The sequence below is a fragment of the Condylura cristata genome, unplaced genomic scaffold (genome assembly GCF_000260355.1).
Source record: "Condylura cristata isolate star-nosed mole 26May11 unplaced genomic scaffold, ConCri1.0 scaffold00018, whole genome shotgun sequence".
Taxonomy (NCBI): Eukaryota; Metazoa; Chordata; class Mammalia; order Eulipotyphla; family Talpidae; genus Condylura; species Condylura cristata.
In genome coordinates, this window is record NW_004567119.1 from 7,496,517 (window position 1) to 7,513,005 (window position 16,489).

The 16,489-nt window shown below is 49.9% G+C and overlaps 1 protein-coding gene across 3 annotated transcripts in view; it reads right to left on the reverse strand.

Moving 5' to 3' along the window:
- The window catches only part of ZNF827 (zinc finger protein 827), a 147,134-nt gene that overhangs the window by 99,878 nt on the left and 30,767 nt on the right, over window positions 1-16,489 (reverse strand). For all 3 annotated transcript variants that reach the window (XM_012726837.1, XM_004685305.2, XM_012726838.1), the window contains exons 2-3: window positions 15,031-16,086; window positions 5,003-5,175 (exon numbers count right to left, since the gene is read on the reverse strand). In XM_012726837.1, coding sequence (XP_012582291.1) covers window positions 5,003-5,175; window positions 15,031-16,086 — 1,229 coding nt within the window. The remainder of the gene's footprint in view (window positions 1-5,002; window positions 5,176-15,030; window positions 16,087-16,489) is intronic.

A 16,489-nucleotide genomic window follows, 5' to 3' on the forward strand; every position in this document is an offset into this window, starting at 1 on the left:
AAGAGTCTGTGATTACGGCCACGCTCACAACTGGCTGCCACCGGAGGCCGTTTTGGGGGGAATTCTCGCATTATTTATTCTCGTCATCCAGTCTCGGTGGCTGTCTTCAGAGGCAATATTAAAAACCCAGCACAATGCGGACTTACATAACCGCTAATTGGGGGTCAAAGAAGGCAATCTGTCAAGTAATTCTTCTCACTCTCATAATACTTTGCATGTTCCCAATTACGGTCACCCAGAGAATTGGCTATGTTTTGCAAACATAATTTCAATTTTCAGGATGCTTCTCTAGGTAGTTACGAAATGTGGAAAATCACATCTCCAAGGTACTCCCGTTTCACAGACGGGGACATTGAGACCCCAGAGGAAGGGGTGTGAGCAAAACGACCCTGGAAGAGAGCGGCGTGGGAGAAAGGCCAGGAGCGGGGCCACCGAGGGCTCTCGGCAAAAGGGAACTGCTGTTCACCAGATGCGGCCACACCTCGCTCTCAGCTCTGAAGGTTGCCACGGAAGAGCGCAGCCTTTTAAGCCAGTTCCAGCCTCGCATGCACTATACCTATAAAAAATTGCGAGAAACTTTTTTCTTCCTGTCACTACCAAATTTAGTGCTTGAAAAAGTGAGGGCATCACTGCACTGGCCCCGTCCGGGCTTGGAGCTGGCAGGTGCTTGTAAGCCTGTAACTTCCCCATTCATCTCCGCCAGTGGGCTTCGCCGCGAGCCGAGCCGAGCGCCTCCACCCTGCTATTTCAGGCCTGGCCCTCCCTTGCCTAGAAACTGCCAATTGTGTAGACTTGGGCCAAATGATTTGGGGGGGGGGGGGGGAGTTGTGATCTTGAACACACAAGTGATCGGAACTCAAAATCAAAACCAAACCGACACCCCCCCTCTCAGAGGGGCCTCCCCAGATTCTGAACCCTGGCTCAGGGAGGTAAAAGGTGCTAGATGAGTCCACTGCACCACCTGGCCCCTCGCGTGGCTTCCTTTCCAAGAGAGCGAGTTTTACTACAGCTGTTTATGCCTTCTGAATGCAGTCCAAAAGCATTATTCACCAGCCAAAACATACTTTTAAATAATGTTAAGTAACCAACAAAAGCAAAGAAATTAAAAGTTAATGGTGAGATCTTGTCGCCACAGCACCCCACTGTGGCTTTTGGAAAAAAACAACAGGAGAGATGCTGGGTCCCCCAAAGCCTGAGTTTCTCAGTAGCAATAACCAGATAAACGTCAATTCTGTGGCAGCCAAGTCTCGCTCATTAAAAGGCAGGGTCCCCGCTGCCAGGTCCAGAGGGCTGGGGAGGACGCTAGGCTTGTCCCTGACTCTTCACATCACCCCTCCCTGTTCCTGCACAGCAGGGACGTCACGCTGGAGCTGACCCTGTCGTCTGTTTCTCCCAGAGCTCTCAGGACTCTCCACTTCTCCTCCACCCAGTTCAGCAGAGGCAGGCACCTTGGAGCCTAAGGTCACTGTCCTAGGGGACCCTGCCAGGTGCCAACAAAAGCTTGCCCGGAACCAGGCGGTAAAGGTCACGGGCGGAAGGCTTCTGGCACCCTGGGGGTGGTGCAGCAGGCAGATTCCGTTTCAGAAACGTCCTGACATCTATGGGCCCTGGAGAGGAGCGAGCTAATCCCAGCACAGAAGCCCTGGAGGCAGCTTCTGGGAGAAGGAAAATGACAGCAGTCGAGCCCAAGTCCTAAAACCGGAAGGGGGCCCCGGATTAAAGAGTGTCTCTTCCGTGGCTTCTCTTCCACGGAATCCTGCCCTTGATGTATTCGGTGGTGGGAATATTTGTGACTGTTTAAAGGAAAACAGTGGATGGCCTCCCGATGGGGCTCAGGTCATTCAGTCTCTCCTGAATGAGAAGCACTTTCTGTTACAATTTTTGTTCCCTTTAGCCTGCTGGTCACTCACTGCAGGCCAAGGGGAGACAAACTCACCGACTGGCCCTTTGGGCCAAGGTTATGTGTCACCCACCCTAAACCCTGGGGGACAGACGCATGTTTCACTCTTAGGCCCCTCTCGCGCAGGAGCCCAGGCATATGAGGAAACTTCAGGAACCCCTGTCTCGGGCCAGTTCTTACCTTCCGTCACGATGTCCTTTATCTCAGCCACCCTCTGTGCCACTTTAGCTTATAAATTTCACATTTAATTCCCATAGGCTGCTCACCCACGAAAGTTGTAAAATTGTGACTGGAAACCTAAAGCAACCCCGGGAACACTGCAGATGTTAAGCTCCATCCACAACCGGCCGTAAAGATGTCTACATGATAAGATGCCACCAAGAGGCAGGCTTGACAGCACATGGTGGCCCCCCAGGGGGGCACCCTCGGTGCGAGTTTGTCCAACAAAGGAAGGGGAGCTCCAGTTTTTAAAAAAAATCGAAACAGTCACCAGAGAAGGGTCTTCATTAGAATGGTAAGAGTTGTTTCAGCAGGAAGGGATGAAGGGTCAATCTTATATATCTTTGTGCTCATCTAAATCCTCAACACTAAAGAGGTATCACAGAAAGAGACAAGCAATAAATTCAGGCTAATTTTTTCAGACCATAACAATCTCTCAAAATGTAAACGCTAGTCTCAGGGCAATGGCTTCTGAATGATAATTGCTACGTGAGCCATGTTTCCACGCGCTTCTTCACGAGCACCTGTTAAGTGCTTCACGCACAAAGTCTCAGTGAACACTTACAACTCATGGGGACAGGTCGGAGGAGTATTTCTCCATGAGCCCAGAGGCCTGGGGAGGGAACATGATTCGCTCAAGCCTTATAGTTCTTAAAAAGGCTCAGGACTGAGGCTGTCCCTAAGGTCTTTCTGGTCACACAGTGGGCAAATCTGTAGGCTCAACTGGTCCCACTTGGTTGGCTGAACTTGCTGGAGAAAATCTGACCATATTTGTAGTCTGTGGTGACAGCAACCGAAGATAACTACCTAATGATTAGACAAGGCCCTGCCAATCTATGTAGACTCCATCTGCAAAATTTAGAAAAATTAAAGAATGGCTAATCTAAATAAAATCATGAATCCTTCAAAAAAAAAAAAAAAAAGAAAGGGGAAAAGGGCCCCCTAAGTGAGGCGGAGGGCAAAGAGCACCACCTGACTGCTTAAACTCGCAGGGGACCTTCTCAGACTTCCTCTTAGCTCAACAAGTTGGGACACTAGGAGTTTGGATAAAGTAGTCATTTCGCACAACTGCTTCATTGTACTGGTTATTGATTTGTTCTGAAAGCACTGTAAGACCCCACGACCCACGGGGGCCTCCGCTCTCATCTGTCACGCTCACGGCCGACCGTCGGGAGCATCAAGACACCAACTCATCTCCTTGTAGTTTCAGGGTCAGTGGTTCCTGCTATTGAAAGCCCAGTGTGTTTTTTTTTTCCCCCCCGTGGGTTTATAAATAGGTTGTTTTAAGTGACCCTGAGCTGAAACCAAGCTTACAAGGTGTCAGGCTTGATGCAAGTTTTCTGCTCACTGAAGCTTTAAATTTGCCAGACCTGATTTCTAAGCACAGCATAGGACAGAGTCACTAAAACACATTTTAGTTTTAAAGGTCTTCCTTTTGAAGTCTCATCCTGCTAATGAAATCCTCTTCGCGGGGGTAAAATATGAGATTTTACTTAGGAAAGAGGTGACGGAGGATGAGGAGGGTTAAAGTAAAAACTGAGCTCGGTAAAATCCAGCCAACTGGAACTCCTGGTTAAATGGATTCTGAAGATGAAGGGCATGTTACTCCCAGAAGAAAAGGCAAATGACAGAAAACAAATTACATCATGGATTTAATTTTTTTTTTTAAATCTTCTAAGCTATTTCCTAAAGTTAGTGAGAAGTGCTATTTGATCACACTTGTTTTTTAGAGCTACAATTCTCAACAGCAATACTGAACTTTCCAGAAGAACTAGCTTACCAAATTTAGAAAAAAGCCAGTATTTGAATGATGTACACAGACTATACTTCTTATGGCAGGAAAGTAGACATTTTATAAACAGTGTCAACAGCCAAAACAGATTGAAAACATCAATATCATGACTGTTGTCATTAGATGTTCAATAATAGTTAGTGAAATTAATAACTACCACTGCATTCCTCAGTGAGGTATTTTGCTGATAAACACTGATGATAGCTCTTCCAGACAAATATTACGGCCCCACTTAACAGGTGAGCAGATTGAGAGTCTAAAGCTTCACCTGTTCAAACCACTTAGCTGCTAAGTTGCACAATGAGATTTAAATTCAGGTCCATCCTATTCGAAAGCCTCAGTTCTCTCTTTGATTTAGATGAAACCCTTAGCATTGGCAGGCTTGCTAGAGGGTTTCCAGTTCCCTGCCATCTCACACAACACTGACACTAAGTTGAATCCATTTGCTTATTGCGGGCAGCCATACCCCAACCCTGATTTTATTAGAACATAGAAAACAATATCCTTAGAAGCGTGATGCTGGGACTTAGGCCTGCTCAGACACCAGTGGCCGGGTGGGGGGGAGGCCTTTCAGGAGTGGCCCAAGCCTGCCAGAGGGGTCAGGTGAAACCCAGGCATCTGACAATGCCCTCACAACCCCTACAGGTGTCTCTGTGTGACCCCCGGGATTGCTGAGCCAGAGCAAGGCAGCGCCAATCTCTCCAGAGAAGAAGCGCCTCCTTCCTGGACTTATCTTGGTTTCTTGGTCTCTTGTCCTTCCCCAAGTCTCCCTCCAAGACCCCCAGAAATGATCATCATGCCAGGTCAGGTGAGGCTGCTGCACCCCAGTAGGAAAGGATGGCTCTGGGCAACAGACGCAACAGACGTTACTCAGATGCTGAGCTTCTCCTGCCTCTGAGTCCTTGGTGATACCAGGGGCACCGAGGCCTCTACGTGAGACCCGTTCCCCAGGTGTGCCCCGGACGCTGCCCACCTCGGCCTCGGGTGCCCTCTTCATCAGCCCTGCCAGTGCCGCTCTCCTGCCTCCCTCGCGAGAGCAGGTGCAAGGTCGGGCGGAGTCTGCCCCTCACGCCACCCGCGGCCGGGCTTACCTTCATGTGGGATTTGAGATTGTCCTTGCGGGCACACCGGAATGGACAGAGCGGACACTGATGACTCTTTAAACCTGTGTGAATCACCATGTGCCGCTTCCAGTAACTCTTCCTTTTTATAACCAAACCACATATCGGACACTGGAAAGGCTTTCCACTTTCTTCTTCTGAGGCTTGGAAGGAGAAGAGAGAAAGGGACAGTAAGGACAACGAGAAAGAGCAGGCATCCAGCGCTCACGACACGCACGTTCTAGAAAGGACTTCCAAACACGACCGGGAGTTGTTTTTTAGTCCTGACACTGACAAGACTTGATGCGGGACCAGGTCTCATTACTGCTTTTCCTCAGGTAGAAATCCGTGTTCACCTTGTTCTTGCTTCCTGCATTTGTTTTCCTAAGTGGGGCCATGCAGCCTGGTGTAGTCTTCCAGGCACCACTCCATAGCTGAATTCCCAAACTTGAAAAGCAGCAAGAAGTAAGGAAAGTCACCTGAGACGGAGACGAAGGTGCCACACCAGGTGAAGACCCACAGCCACGCGGAGCGAGCTCCCACGGAGACGCGCGTTAGGCCCGTGGCTGTTCCGCCTTCAGCTGAAGCCACGGGGGGGATCAAGGTCAGGGGTTCTCACCCTCTTTTTTCTGTCCACCGACTGCTTCTCAAAGACATCTCCTCCTGGCCCCGCACCCTCCTGGTGCCCCATCCCACCCCCTCCTACCCAACCTCTCTGGGAAGAGCTGCAACCAGGCAGCTACAAATGCTTCAAGTTTTCAGGAAAGCAGAAAGCCCCCACGACATCCTCCAAGGGACACTGTTCCCGCCCCCACCCCCAGGACAGGGGCTCAGCCCTGACCTGCCATCCTCCCTGCACTCAGTCTGGCGATTAATGCTCAGTGACACCCCTGCAATTCAGGGGCACAGAAAGTGCATAGAGTTGAGGACTCAGTTAGTTGTTCCCTTCTCAATCTTTTCAAATGGGCTAAATAAGTTGTGAGACATACATGTTGGGCCCTCCCTGGTGGCACAACGGGTTAGGACACAGCACTGCAAGCTGGCTGCAGTCACTTCAGTGTTGAGTTCGATTCTCTGGCCCTGGAGGTGACCACATGGAGCAGCAGACCTCTCCTGACCCGCCTGCTGCTCTCCTCAGCAGGGTACTTTGTCGACCTGCCTGTTCTGCTCCCCACTCTGTCTCTGGTAAGGCCTCTCACCACCCCTGCACCTCTGGTTTGTACCCCAGTTCTGTATGAAAAAACAAAGAAATCTTAAAAAAAAAAAAAGACATACACATCATAAAAATACATGAAAGCATTTTAAAAAATGAGCTGGGTCTTTATAGACGCTGCTACAGAAACATGTCCAAGATGGGAGAGAAAGTAGACTATAGGGACGACTCTACTGTAATGTTCTGAAAAATGGGAGTATTTGCTGCTAACCCTTTAGGGGAAAGATGGATAAAGAACTTCATAAAGGATGGAGCAAGCTGATGATACCAAAAACCATTATTCAATCTTAATATCATGAAAAAAGGGGACCATCTGCTGTGGTGTCATTCTGATAAACTATGTAAGAAATATTCTGATGAACAATCACGCCTCTCTATAAATCAACAGTTTACTGGAAATGCAGGCGATTAAAACATTTATTAAACACGCCAGTAACGGGGTCAGTCAAATCCAGAAGGTAGGAAATTCTACAGCACAAATGACCCAGTTTCTTGAACAAGTAAATGGCTTTTTAAAAAGGGAAAAGGCTATGGATGAAAAGACAAGTCTGGACATATATAACAAATGCAAGGTGTGGAGCTAATTTTGACCCTCATTTGAACGGAGCAATTATGAAAAGAGACTGTGGAGATAATCCCAGAAATACAGAGCAGAGTGTGAGCGCTCTGTGACTTACTTCCCCTTGGTCCCGTCCGATGTGACGGTGGCGCTGTGGCTATTATTTGATCTGTTAGAGATATTTATGGAAATATTTACAGAAAAGGACATGATACCTGCAATTTGCTTTAGAACACATGACACACACACACACACAAAGATGAGGGGGTGAAAGGAATAAGTGAAACAAACAAAAAGAAATCCTTTTACTTACATCAACATTTTCTGGAAGCATACGCAAGAAACCTTTAATCAATTAACCTTCAAGGATGATGGATTATTAAAATGACAAGAGGTCAAGGAGGGAAACTTCTGGTTTTCATTTTATAGTCTTCTGGATTATTTGAATTTTTAACACATACATTACTTTTATAATTTTAAAAGGACTTATTCTCCAGGGTCAACTTTAAAATCATCTCATTATTAATTCATGGAGTCGATTGAGTCTCTACAGGCAATGAACCGCTTTAAGTGGATGGGGACCTGGGGGGTCCTGGAATAAAATTAGGACATTCCAAAAAGGCGGCCTGACGAATACCAACCGCGGTTAGTTCAACCAAGCACCTTGAAAAAGAAGCTTCCCTCCAAAAACACAGCCTTCAAGTCTGGAACTTCTACTTCTATTTGGGATGTGTTCCATCAAAAGTATTTCCTTTTTTGACTGAGGGATAGGGTAGGAAATGGGGGTTTCCTTTTTCTCTAGAGAAAGTCCCCTCTACAGAGGTGGAGGGCTTTGTATTAATACACGGTAACTGCTCTGTGGTCTGTGTTGGTCGCTCTGCTAACCTGGAGTCCTCCCCTCAAATGGCCTCCTCTTCTCTATCCTTCATCGCCACTCTGATATTTGGATCACCAGGACGACATGGTGAACAACGGACTGGAGACAAAGGACTAAATCAGACCTCTAGGTGAGACCATTGTCATAAGCTAGAATGCCAAAAAAAAGATAACGATGCCTAGTTTGGGTTACAAACTAGAACATCAAGGAACTGAAAAAGAGACAAACAGGCAGCCAGTCACCCAGGCTTTCTTTCGGAAGCACTTCCCTCTCCCTGCCCCTACCCTGCCAGGGATGCAGAGTCGCCTGGGAGAGGAGAGGAAGGAAGGACACGTCTTCCACTGACCTGCCACCCCAGGAAAGCAACAAAGAGACATTAGCTGACAACAGAGGGGCTCTGGCTTCCCCCAGCGCGCTTCCTGTCCTCTGGGCCCATCCACACCCAACTCGCTGGCTGTTGCACTGACAGCCTGCACTGTCGTAAACCTTGCGCATCCTGGGATTCATCTACCTCCATTTCATTTTGGAAGATTTGCTTCTTTCCTCTTCGTTAATAGCAAAGCTTACAAGGATGTGGACTTGGACTGATGGGGGCGGGGGGGGGGGGTGTGAATGAGAATGCGCCTAACAAAGAGAAGCTAACCGTGAGCTATGTGGTCAAACAGCCACACTGCTGAACTGCTAGAAAGGTTCAACTGGCAGGGAAGGTTCATCATGGCAGGGAAGATAGACAGAGCCAAGATAAAAGCAGGCAGAATCATGGTGGACTATGGGTGCCTTGGTGGTGAGAGTGGTGTGGAAACCAACACATGCAGGGCTTTTCACCAGAGTGCCTTAATTTTAAAAACATAAATAAGCAAAAGTAAGCAGAACATAATGGCCGAATTTCCAAGTTGGCCAGTAATCTCCCTGGTAGCATTTACATTTTTATTTATTCAGAAAATAAATTTGTGTTTAGTGAGGCAAGAATGCCTTCCTTTCCTCGATGACATTAAGTACTTTAGAGCTGGGAAGAAGCAAGGATTATCTATCTCGTGTGCCCAACTGCTTTCAAGAAGCTTCCAACGGAACTCTTCACTCAAATTCGGAACCTACGGAAACAGGACCACCTCCTCGGGACGAACCACACAGCCTTGAGGAGCATTATTGAGCTTTTCATAATTTTGCCTAGTTTACGACAGTCATAACTCCCAACTCTATCACCAGCTAGTTAGTATCACCGCACACATAACCAAGTCCCACCAAATGCTGTCAGATCCAGTAGGAAGGACAGTTGCTCCTCTGGAGAAAATATGTTCCCCTTCTAAGAAAACTACTACTGGAATAAAAGAGATAATAAATGTGTGTCAACTCCTGGCTCGCAGGCAGCAGAAACTACCAGTAGGAGCTGTTGCAGTAATCGTAGTGATCATAAACTCTTGCCCCCTCCCCAACTCCCCCCCCACCCCAAAGCAGACAACTCATCGTGTGCATCTGTAAATGCAACCAAGCGTCACATAATGAACACACAGGTCCAACATCCTGGCTCATCACCAGAGGCAGGAGGAGACAAAGGCCCGGGAGTCCATTGCACTGCCCATATAGGGCTGGCCTCAGCCTACGCAGACTTTGATGGCCAAGTTCAGCTGGGCAGGGAGGGAGCAATGAGAAGAAGCAGGGGAGAAGGTGGTGGAGGAGCATGGCTGGGCAGCCTCACCCTGGTGACCCCAGCACACACACAACGTGGGTACAAGGTACAGTGCAATCCCTGTGCATTGGGCTGTGGGGAGGGTTGAGTCAAGACAATCACAAAGACATGGAAGTGGAAGAATGGAGAGGGAGACTCCGGGGAGCCCTGTGAGCCGGGAGTGGGCTGCCACCGCGCTGTCGTGGGCATGTGGAGGGACCATGTGCGAACAGAGCCCTACACGCCCATGACCTCACCGAGCCCCACCATGGCTTTGGAGCAGATTATTTTAAACATGTCTATGGCACAAAGGTACAGCTTAACTATTTACAAAGGGCAAGAGATGATTTTGTGGGAGGTTTGATAGTGATTTACAAGCAGCAACATACTAAGTTCAAAGCTAGAAAAAATAATGCTTGTCTTGAACTGATAGATGAAGCTAAAGAAAAGCAGAAAGTAAAAGCATGAAGAGTCTCAGAGGAAGCTCAAGTGGGGTGAAGCCCCTCAACAATCGGGGGGGTAAGCACCAATCTCTTCAATGCTGTGTACCATCTTCGGGGAAATCCACAGGACTTCCCTAGGCTTAAAAAAAAAAAATCATAAAGGGTCTTATTAACTGAGTTGCTTCAACTCGAGGCAGGGTATTTTTAAAACAAATGTAGCTGTTTTCCTAGACTTTGAAATCAAAGGTTGTTTTGTTAGATCCCATGTGCAAAAAATCAAGATAATTTGCAAGTGGGTAGTTTCTGCAAACAGACGTTAGTTACCATGAATACAAAGGGCCTCCGGATGCCGGCGCTCTGGGTGTGCAGCCCACAGCCTCACCATCTCCCCTCCAGGCCTGTCAAGGGAGACGCGCCACCGTGTGCGGCTTCCAGCCTCCTTCCTAACACCGTCCCTGGATTTCATAGCTTTTTTTTTTTAGATTTATTTATTTGTGCATACAGAACTGGGGTACAGGCCAGAGGCTCAGGGGAGGTGAGAGGCTTCACCAGAGACAGAGTGGGGAGCAGAACAGGCAGATCGATGAAGTCCACTGCTGAGGGGAGCAGCGGGCGGGTCAGGAGAGGTCTGCCGCGCCATGTGGTCACCTCCGGGGCAGGCGGGAATCGAACTCATGCGGAAGTGGCTTTAGATTCTCAGTGCAGTGCTTTAACCCGCTGCGCCACCAGGGAGGGCCCCGATTTCATAGCTTTTAATGAGAAATTTCTTGGGCTAGTCTCTCAAATGCTACTTCAGAGCAACAACCGGAAGTGTTAGGAGGCCATCACTGGGCTGGTCTACAGTTACGGCACTGACCACGTATAAATGTATAGCAGGTGAGTAGTCCTTGAAACTATGGAAGAGTCGGATGGAGAGCTACCCTTAACTTTAAATCCCTGGGGGAATATAATTGAGATGAGTAACAGATTGTTCTGCATCTTAACTTAAAAGTGAATTTTCTAAACAGGTTCCTATAACTGATCATTTCCAGACACAGCTATTCATAATCATGGACCTAATGGGAGAAGCAGAAGAGGTTACCTCACTTTCTGGACTTTCTACGCTTTTGCAATGTGGTTAATAATAATAACATCACATAAATAGGAAAGAAAACAGCAGCCAGCAAAACAATACCTGTCGGTCCAGAAAATACTCTTAGTCTTCAGTTGCATGAAGCCTATTTGCTTTGAAGCATATTTATATTGTGTTCAGGAAAATAAATGTGGGCGCCCTCTCTCTGAAACTCTTTTTGTTATTTTTTTTCTAACGAGCCTGGCATCCAGGAAATCTTGTTGGCCTTCTACGAGAAACTTGTCTTTAAAATAAAAACCATTTATTTTATTCGGAGCTGCAACAGACAGTAGCTTCAAAGAGAATTGAGTGAATGTGTGACATTTATCTTTATAGCAAACGGACATAATCTTCTCTCTAGCGTGTCTTCTTTCAGAGAAGCCGTGTAGCATGTGCTGGGTCACAGGGTCACAGGGAAGGAACCTCTCCTCAAGTGTCACGTCGCTCTCATGGGGAAAAGGCAATCCAGGGGCGGACTCTTTACGGAATTAAATGCCCCTTGTCCTGGCAACGAGGGCAACCTGTTCAAAGAAGAGGAATAAGGCCAGACCTAAGAGAGACTTCTCCCCCCACGGCTTGGACGTCTCTTGACCTAAAGAAGGTCAAAGAAATGCTGGAGTCTAAATTACTCTATAGAGGATTGCCTTTTCCAGCACCTATCTCTCTGTGACTCCAGAATCAACTTTATATGCCCTTTTGCTTTTTGAGACACAGCTTTTAAATGTAAGCCCAGTTTGAAACCAGGAGAGTATGCAGCTTGTTCTTGTTTTTTTTTTTTTTTTGCGGTGGTGGGGGGTGGCGTGGGGGGGAGGGGAAATATCTGCTCTCTTAAGTCATTAAGCAACAGAGACGAGCCCCCTACACATCTATTTTGAATTAAACTTAGATTATTTTTTTTTAAAGATTTGTTTATTTATCCATATAGAACTGGGGTACAGGTCAGAGGTGCAGGTACAGTGAGAGGATTCACCAGAGACGGAGCAGGAGCAGAACAGATAGAGCAGGAGCAGAACAGGCAGAGCGACTTAGTACACTGTTGAGAGGAGCAGCAGTCGGGCCAAGAGAGGTCTGTAATGCCATGGGGGTCAGCTCCTTGGCCGGGGATCGAACTCCCAGTGAAGTGGCTGCAGCCAGCTTCATAGTGCTGCGCTTAACCTGCTGAGCCACCAGGGAGGGCCTCAGATTACTTTTTAAAGTAAAGGAAAACAATAACGAGAAGTGTTTAGAAATGTTGACAATCGTGTTGAGGGTTCTCAGCACACTGCCATCATGCTTTTTTGGTGTCAAGTAAAGCCAAGTGACTGCAACATCCAGGCCCCAGTAGTTTAGGGTGTGGGTGTGGAGGAGGGCAGGAGGGAAAAGCTAATGGTGAAGACCCACCTTCCCATCCACTCTCTGATCCAAAAATCCATGAACCAACCAAGTCACGGCCTCGTAAAGCAAGTAATAACTGAGGTATCTGCCTTAAACAGGCAAATCCAAGGAACACTGGGCCCGCCCACTTCCCATCAGGCTACAAGAATCAGAACCACACTGGGGCTGTGTCTACCTGGGAGCCTCAGTGCTCTTCTTTGCTGTGACTTCTCCTCTTGTGTGAGTTTTCCAAAATGAATAGTTTTTGGATACGATGACCCAGTAGTGCAGCTGCTCACCAGCTCTGGGACCTGAACAGAGACAAGGGGAACCCTGGGACCTACAGCCAGCCCATCTTGGGGCCATGGAGCCCACACGCCGAAGCTCCTTCCCCTTCTCTTCCAATATAAACACTCATCGGTTAAAATACTAAGTGATGGGCCCTCTCTGGTGGCACAATGGGTTAAAATGCAGCACTATGAAGCTATCTGCAGCCCCTCCAGCGCCAGTTTGATCCCTGACCAGGGAGGTGACCTGCAGGGCACAGCAGACCTCTCCTATCTCCCTGCTGCTCCCCTCAGCAGTGTTTCAGTGGATCCATCTGTTCTACTCCCCTGTTCCATCTCTGGTGAATCCTCTCACCCCCTCACCGCTGGCCTGTACCCCAGCTCTTACATGCATAAACAAATAAATCTTAAAAAAAAAAAAATACTAAGTGATTCAATAACAGAAGAAATTCAGTAAAAAGATAAGAAAAAAAAAGATTTCTTAAAGCTCCTCTGTTAAATTCTGCCGCGGCGCTCACTGAGATTGTTGGCATGAATGAAGTGCATTGCAGCCCAAGAAGGAGCACATGTTCTTCCTGGGGTGTATTCGTATGACAAAACAGGCAGAAAGTCTCCCCGAAGCTGGAGGCTCAGGACCGCCTTCTTGCCACGGACGCAGCAATGGAGAACAGAGGACACGGCAGAACTACTGTGACGCGACACACTGAGCAACGTTACCACTGCTCACCCTCAGCAGGAAGGTTTTTTTTAAATATAAAAGTTTATTTTTACATCATTTTGTGCCTTTCCCATCTCAGCTGTAATCCCCGTGGGCTTCCCATCACCAAATCGCCCGTGTGCCATCACCACAGTCCAGTGCACTCTCCACAACCCCCTCCCCCTTTTTGATCCCGTTCCCCACTCCACCCCTATAAAATGTCTCTGGTATATAGATGTTCGTTATTATTATCACCACCCCCCGGCGCCGGCCCTTTCCAGCAGAAGTTTTATCAGTAAGTTCTTTCCCAGTCTTGAGTCAACTCAAGTTTATGATTAATTTTGTGTAAGCTTTTCTAACCAGTGTCCAGGTGAATTTATAGCATCAACACCACTACTAAATTTATTCAACGACCAGATAGAGAACAGTATGAAATCACCTTCTATAGCAAGCCGGACCTCCCTGGATGAAAGTTCTCTCCATCAGGAGCCAATACCTCACTGCAAAATCCCCAGGTCACATTCCCTCTACACTACCTCTTGCTTCCTACTTTTCGTCATTTCTCCAATTCACCAGATGGCAGGTGACATGGGAGAAGGGAAACTCCAACCGGCAAACGGGCGGGATTTCAGTGACACTTCAGAAACTCCGCAGTGAGAAGTCTGGATGCCCAGAGTCATGAAGTTTCAGATCTCCCCGTCCCCAGTTCTGTTTGCAGTTTACGCAAGCATTAAAGTCATTACAACGATCGCCTATGGCTCGCTCAGCAATGAAAGTGGAAATCTGTCACCAGCCCCTCAGACCGAGGTTAGCTGTGACCGTGCAGCCGACGGCTGGCCACGCTGAGCACGCTCGTCGGGGTGCGAAGACCCGAGAGCTGCAAAGACCCGAAAGCTGGCGGCGCACCCGCCGAGGCAGGGTCCACACTGAGGCCCCCACGCTGCCTCTTCCCGCTCCCGACCTCCTGGCGCCTATCCACACCCCCACCCCGCCCGAGACCGTGATTTACCAGACGCCAACTAAAGCGCCCGCGCGCGCTCCTGCGGGGCTCACGGGGTCGCCCTGCTCCTCAGATGAACAGGCGCGAGTGTCCAGACTCCCCAGGACGAGTGTCCAGACTCCCCAGGACGGCGACGCCGCCTCAGAGGCAGCCCCCCACCCCCAAGAAACGCGCGGGGCTCAAACGTTCCGCACGCACGCCTCCAGGATTGGCCTGGAATAAAATTAAGCCTTTCCAGGAAACGCTTTGATGACGGCTGACTGACAATGTTCTTTAGAGTTCTTGTATGGCCGGAGATTACAGCAGCACAGGATAAATGGAAAAGGCCGAAATCCCACAAAAAGAGAATAAAAATGCTCCCTGAAAGCGTGCGCTGTGATAAATTAGGGCAGAGTAGTTCCTGATCATACAAAAGTCCATTTGTGATGGACAGCGGGAGGGTGGGCTCCCTCTTGTCCGCTGCTTCAACAGCCCTGGGGTTTTGTCCCCTCTGTTCAGGGGGGCCGTGCACTCCCCGACAAAGATGCTTTCATCTTCCCCCATTAAATATAGCTTGCACAGACCTCGCCTGAACTTGGTAAGAAAAATTAAAAAAAAAAAAAATCATTTCCACGAAAGGGAAATGTCCCCAGAGGCTGCCCGCCTGGAAACGCCGCGCGGGCGAGCCTTGTCGCGTGCGCGGGAGCCCGCTCCCCTCACTCCAAGGGGTGCTGCGCTGTCCTAAATCCCGGCCCCGGAGCAAGATGGGGACCCCAACCGGCCCAGGCGAGGCCTGCGGCGTGGCCAGGGCCAGTGACGGCGACTCAGACGTACCTGCGTGGGCGGGCTTGGCCACTCTTCCCTTGGGGACCGGGAGCAGCAGTAGCTCCAGGGACTGTGGCGGCGGCGGCGGCGGGGGAGGCGGCGGCGGCGGAGGCGGCGGCGGGGTGACCTTGTCCGGCTTCTTCTCCGCAGGCGGTGGCGGCAACGGGTCCTCGGGCACCAGCGACGACTTCTCCGCCAGCAGACTGCCCGCAGCCCTGGCGGCCACCTCCTTCAGGAGCGCGGCAGAGGAGGTCATGGAGGCCAGGGAGAGGAAAGAGCTGGCCGGGGGCGGGTGCTCCTGGCCAGGCGTCAGGCTCCGCTCACTGACCTTCTTGGACAAAGCTGCCAGGGTGGAACTGGCAGACTGGGAGCTAAAAGGGGAGGAAAAGGACTCGAATCGCATGGTGTCCTCAGTCCTGGTGAGAGACTTGTCCTGCAGGACAGCATTGGCGGCAGCTTTCAGTTTGAGGATGGCGGAGTCCGGGGACAGGCCGCAGGTGGTGGTTGAGTTTGGCAACCACTTACCTTGATTCCAGAGAAAACGGTTACTTGGAGTGTATTGGTCATTCTGTTCCTGCTTCTCGGCCAACTTCCTGGCCAGGACGCTGAGCTGCTGGGCATGGTGGGAGGGTGGGGAAAAGGAGAGGTTCGAGCTGCCGTGGACCGGCGACTCCACCCTGCCGTTGGCAGTGGCCGTGGCCTCGAGTTTGAGGGAGCCCGCCTCCAGCAGCCGCCTCAGGTTGCTGCTCAGGGGCTTGGTGGAGCCGGGCACGTCCTCGTCGCACAGAGAAGACACACCCGGGGAGAGGTGGTCCTGAGCCGGCAGGGAGTCTCGCAGGACCTCGCCGTCCAGGGCCGCCAGCTCCAACGTGTGGCTGCTGGGGGTGGTGCTCCCCAAGGAGGTGTCGGGGGAGGTGGACTGCTCCTGGATCCGGTCCTCCAGAGACAGCTTGTAGTTCTCCTGGACTTCTCCATAGGACGCCTCGGAGGGAGTCTCGGAAGAGTTCTCATACCAGGGCTCTCCTTCGCTCAGCTCGCCCTCCGCCTCGTCCTGCCTACTAACATCTGGGGGGAGGAAGAAGACCAGGTTAACTCCCCAGTGCGCAGCAAGCCGGCCCCAAGTCGCCCGCGTGGCGCTGAGACATGCGCCCTGCCACCCTCCAGCCGTGGCAGGCAGCGATCGGCCCAAAAGGTCAGTGCCGAGTCGGTCCTACAGAGCTAGAAAGAAGGTAAAATGCTGAACCGGCCAAGGTGAAAACCTGATAAATATCCCAGGTGAATTAAGATGGAAAAGGAAGGAGAGAACCGGACCGCGTAAAGCAACAGGCCAAGAAACCTCTCCTTTCCATGGGAAACGGAAAGAAGCTCAAGCTCTTGTCAAGCAATAAAGCGAGTCCCAGCCTTGGGTCTCCAGCATCAGGTCAGAACTCGCTTGAGGTCGGCCCATGCTCCCGGCAGAAACGCCCTC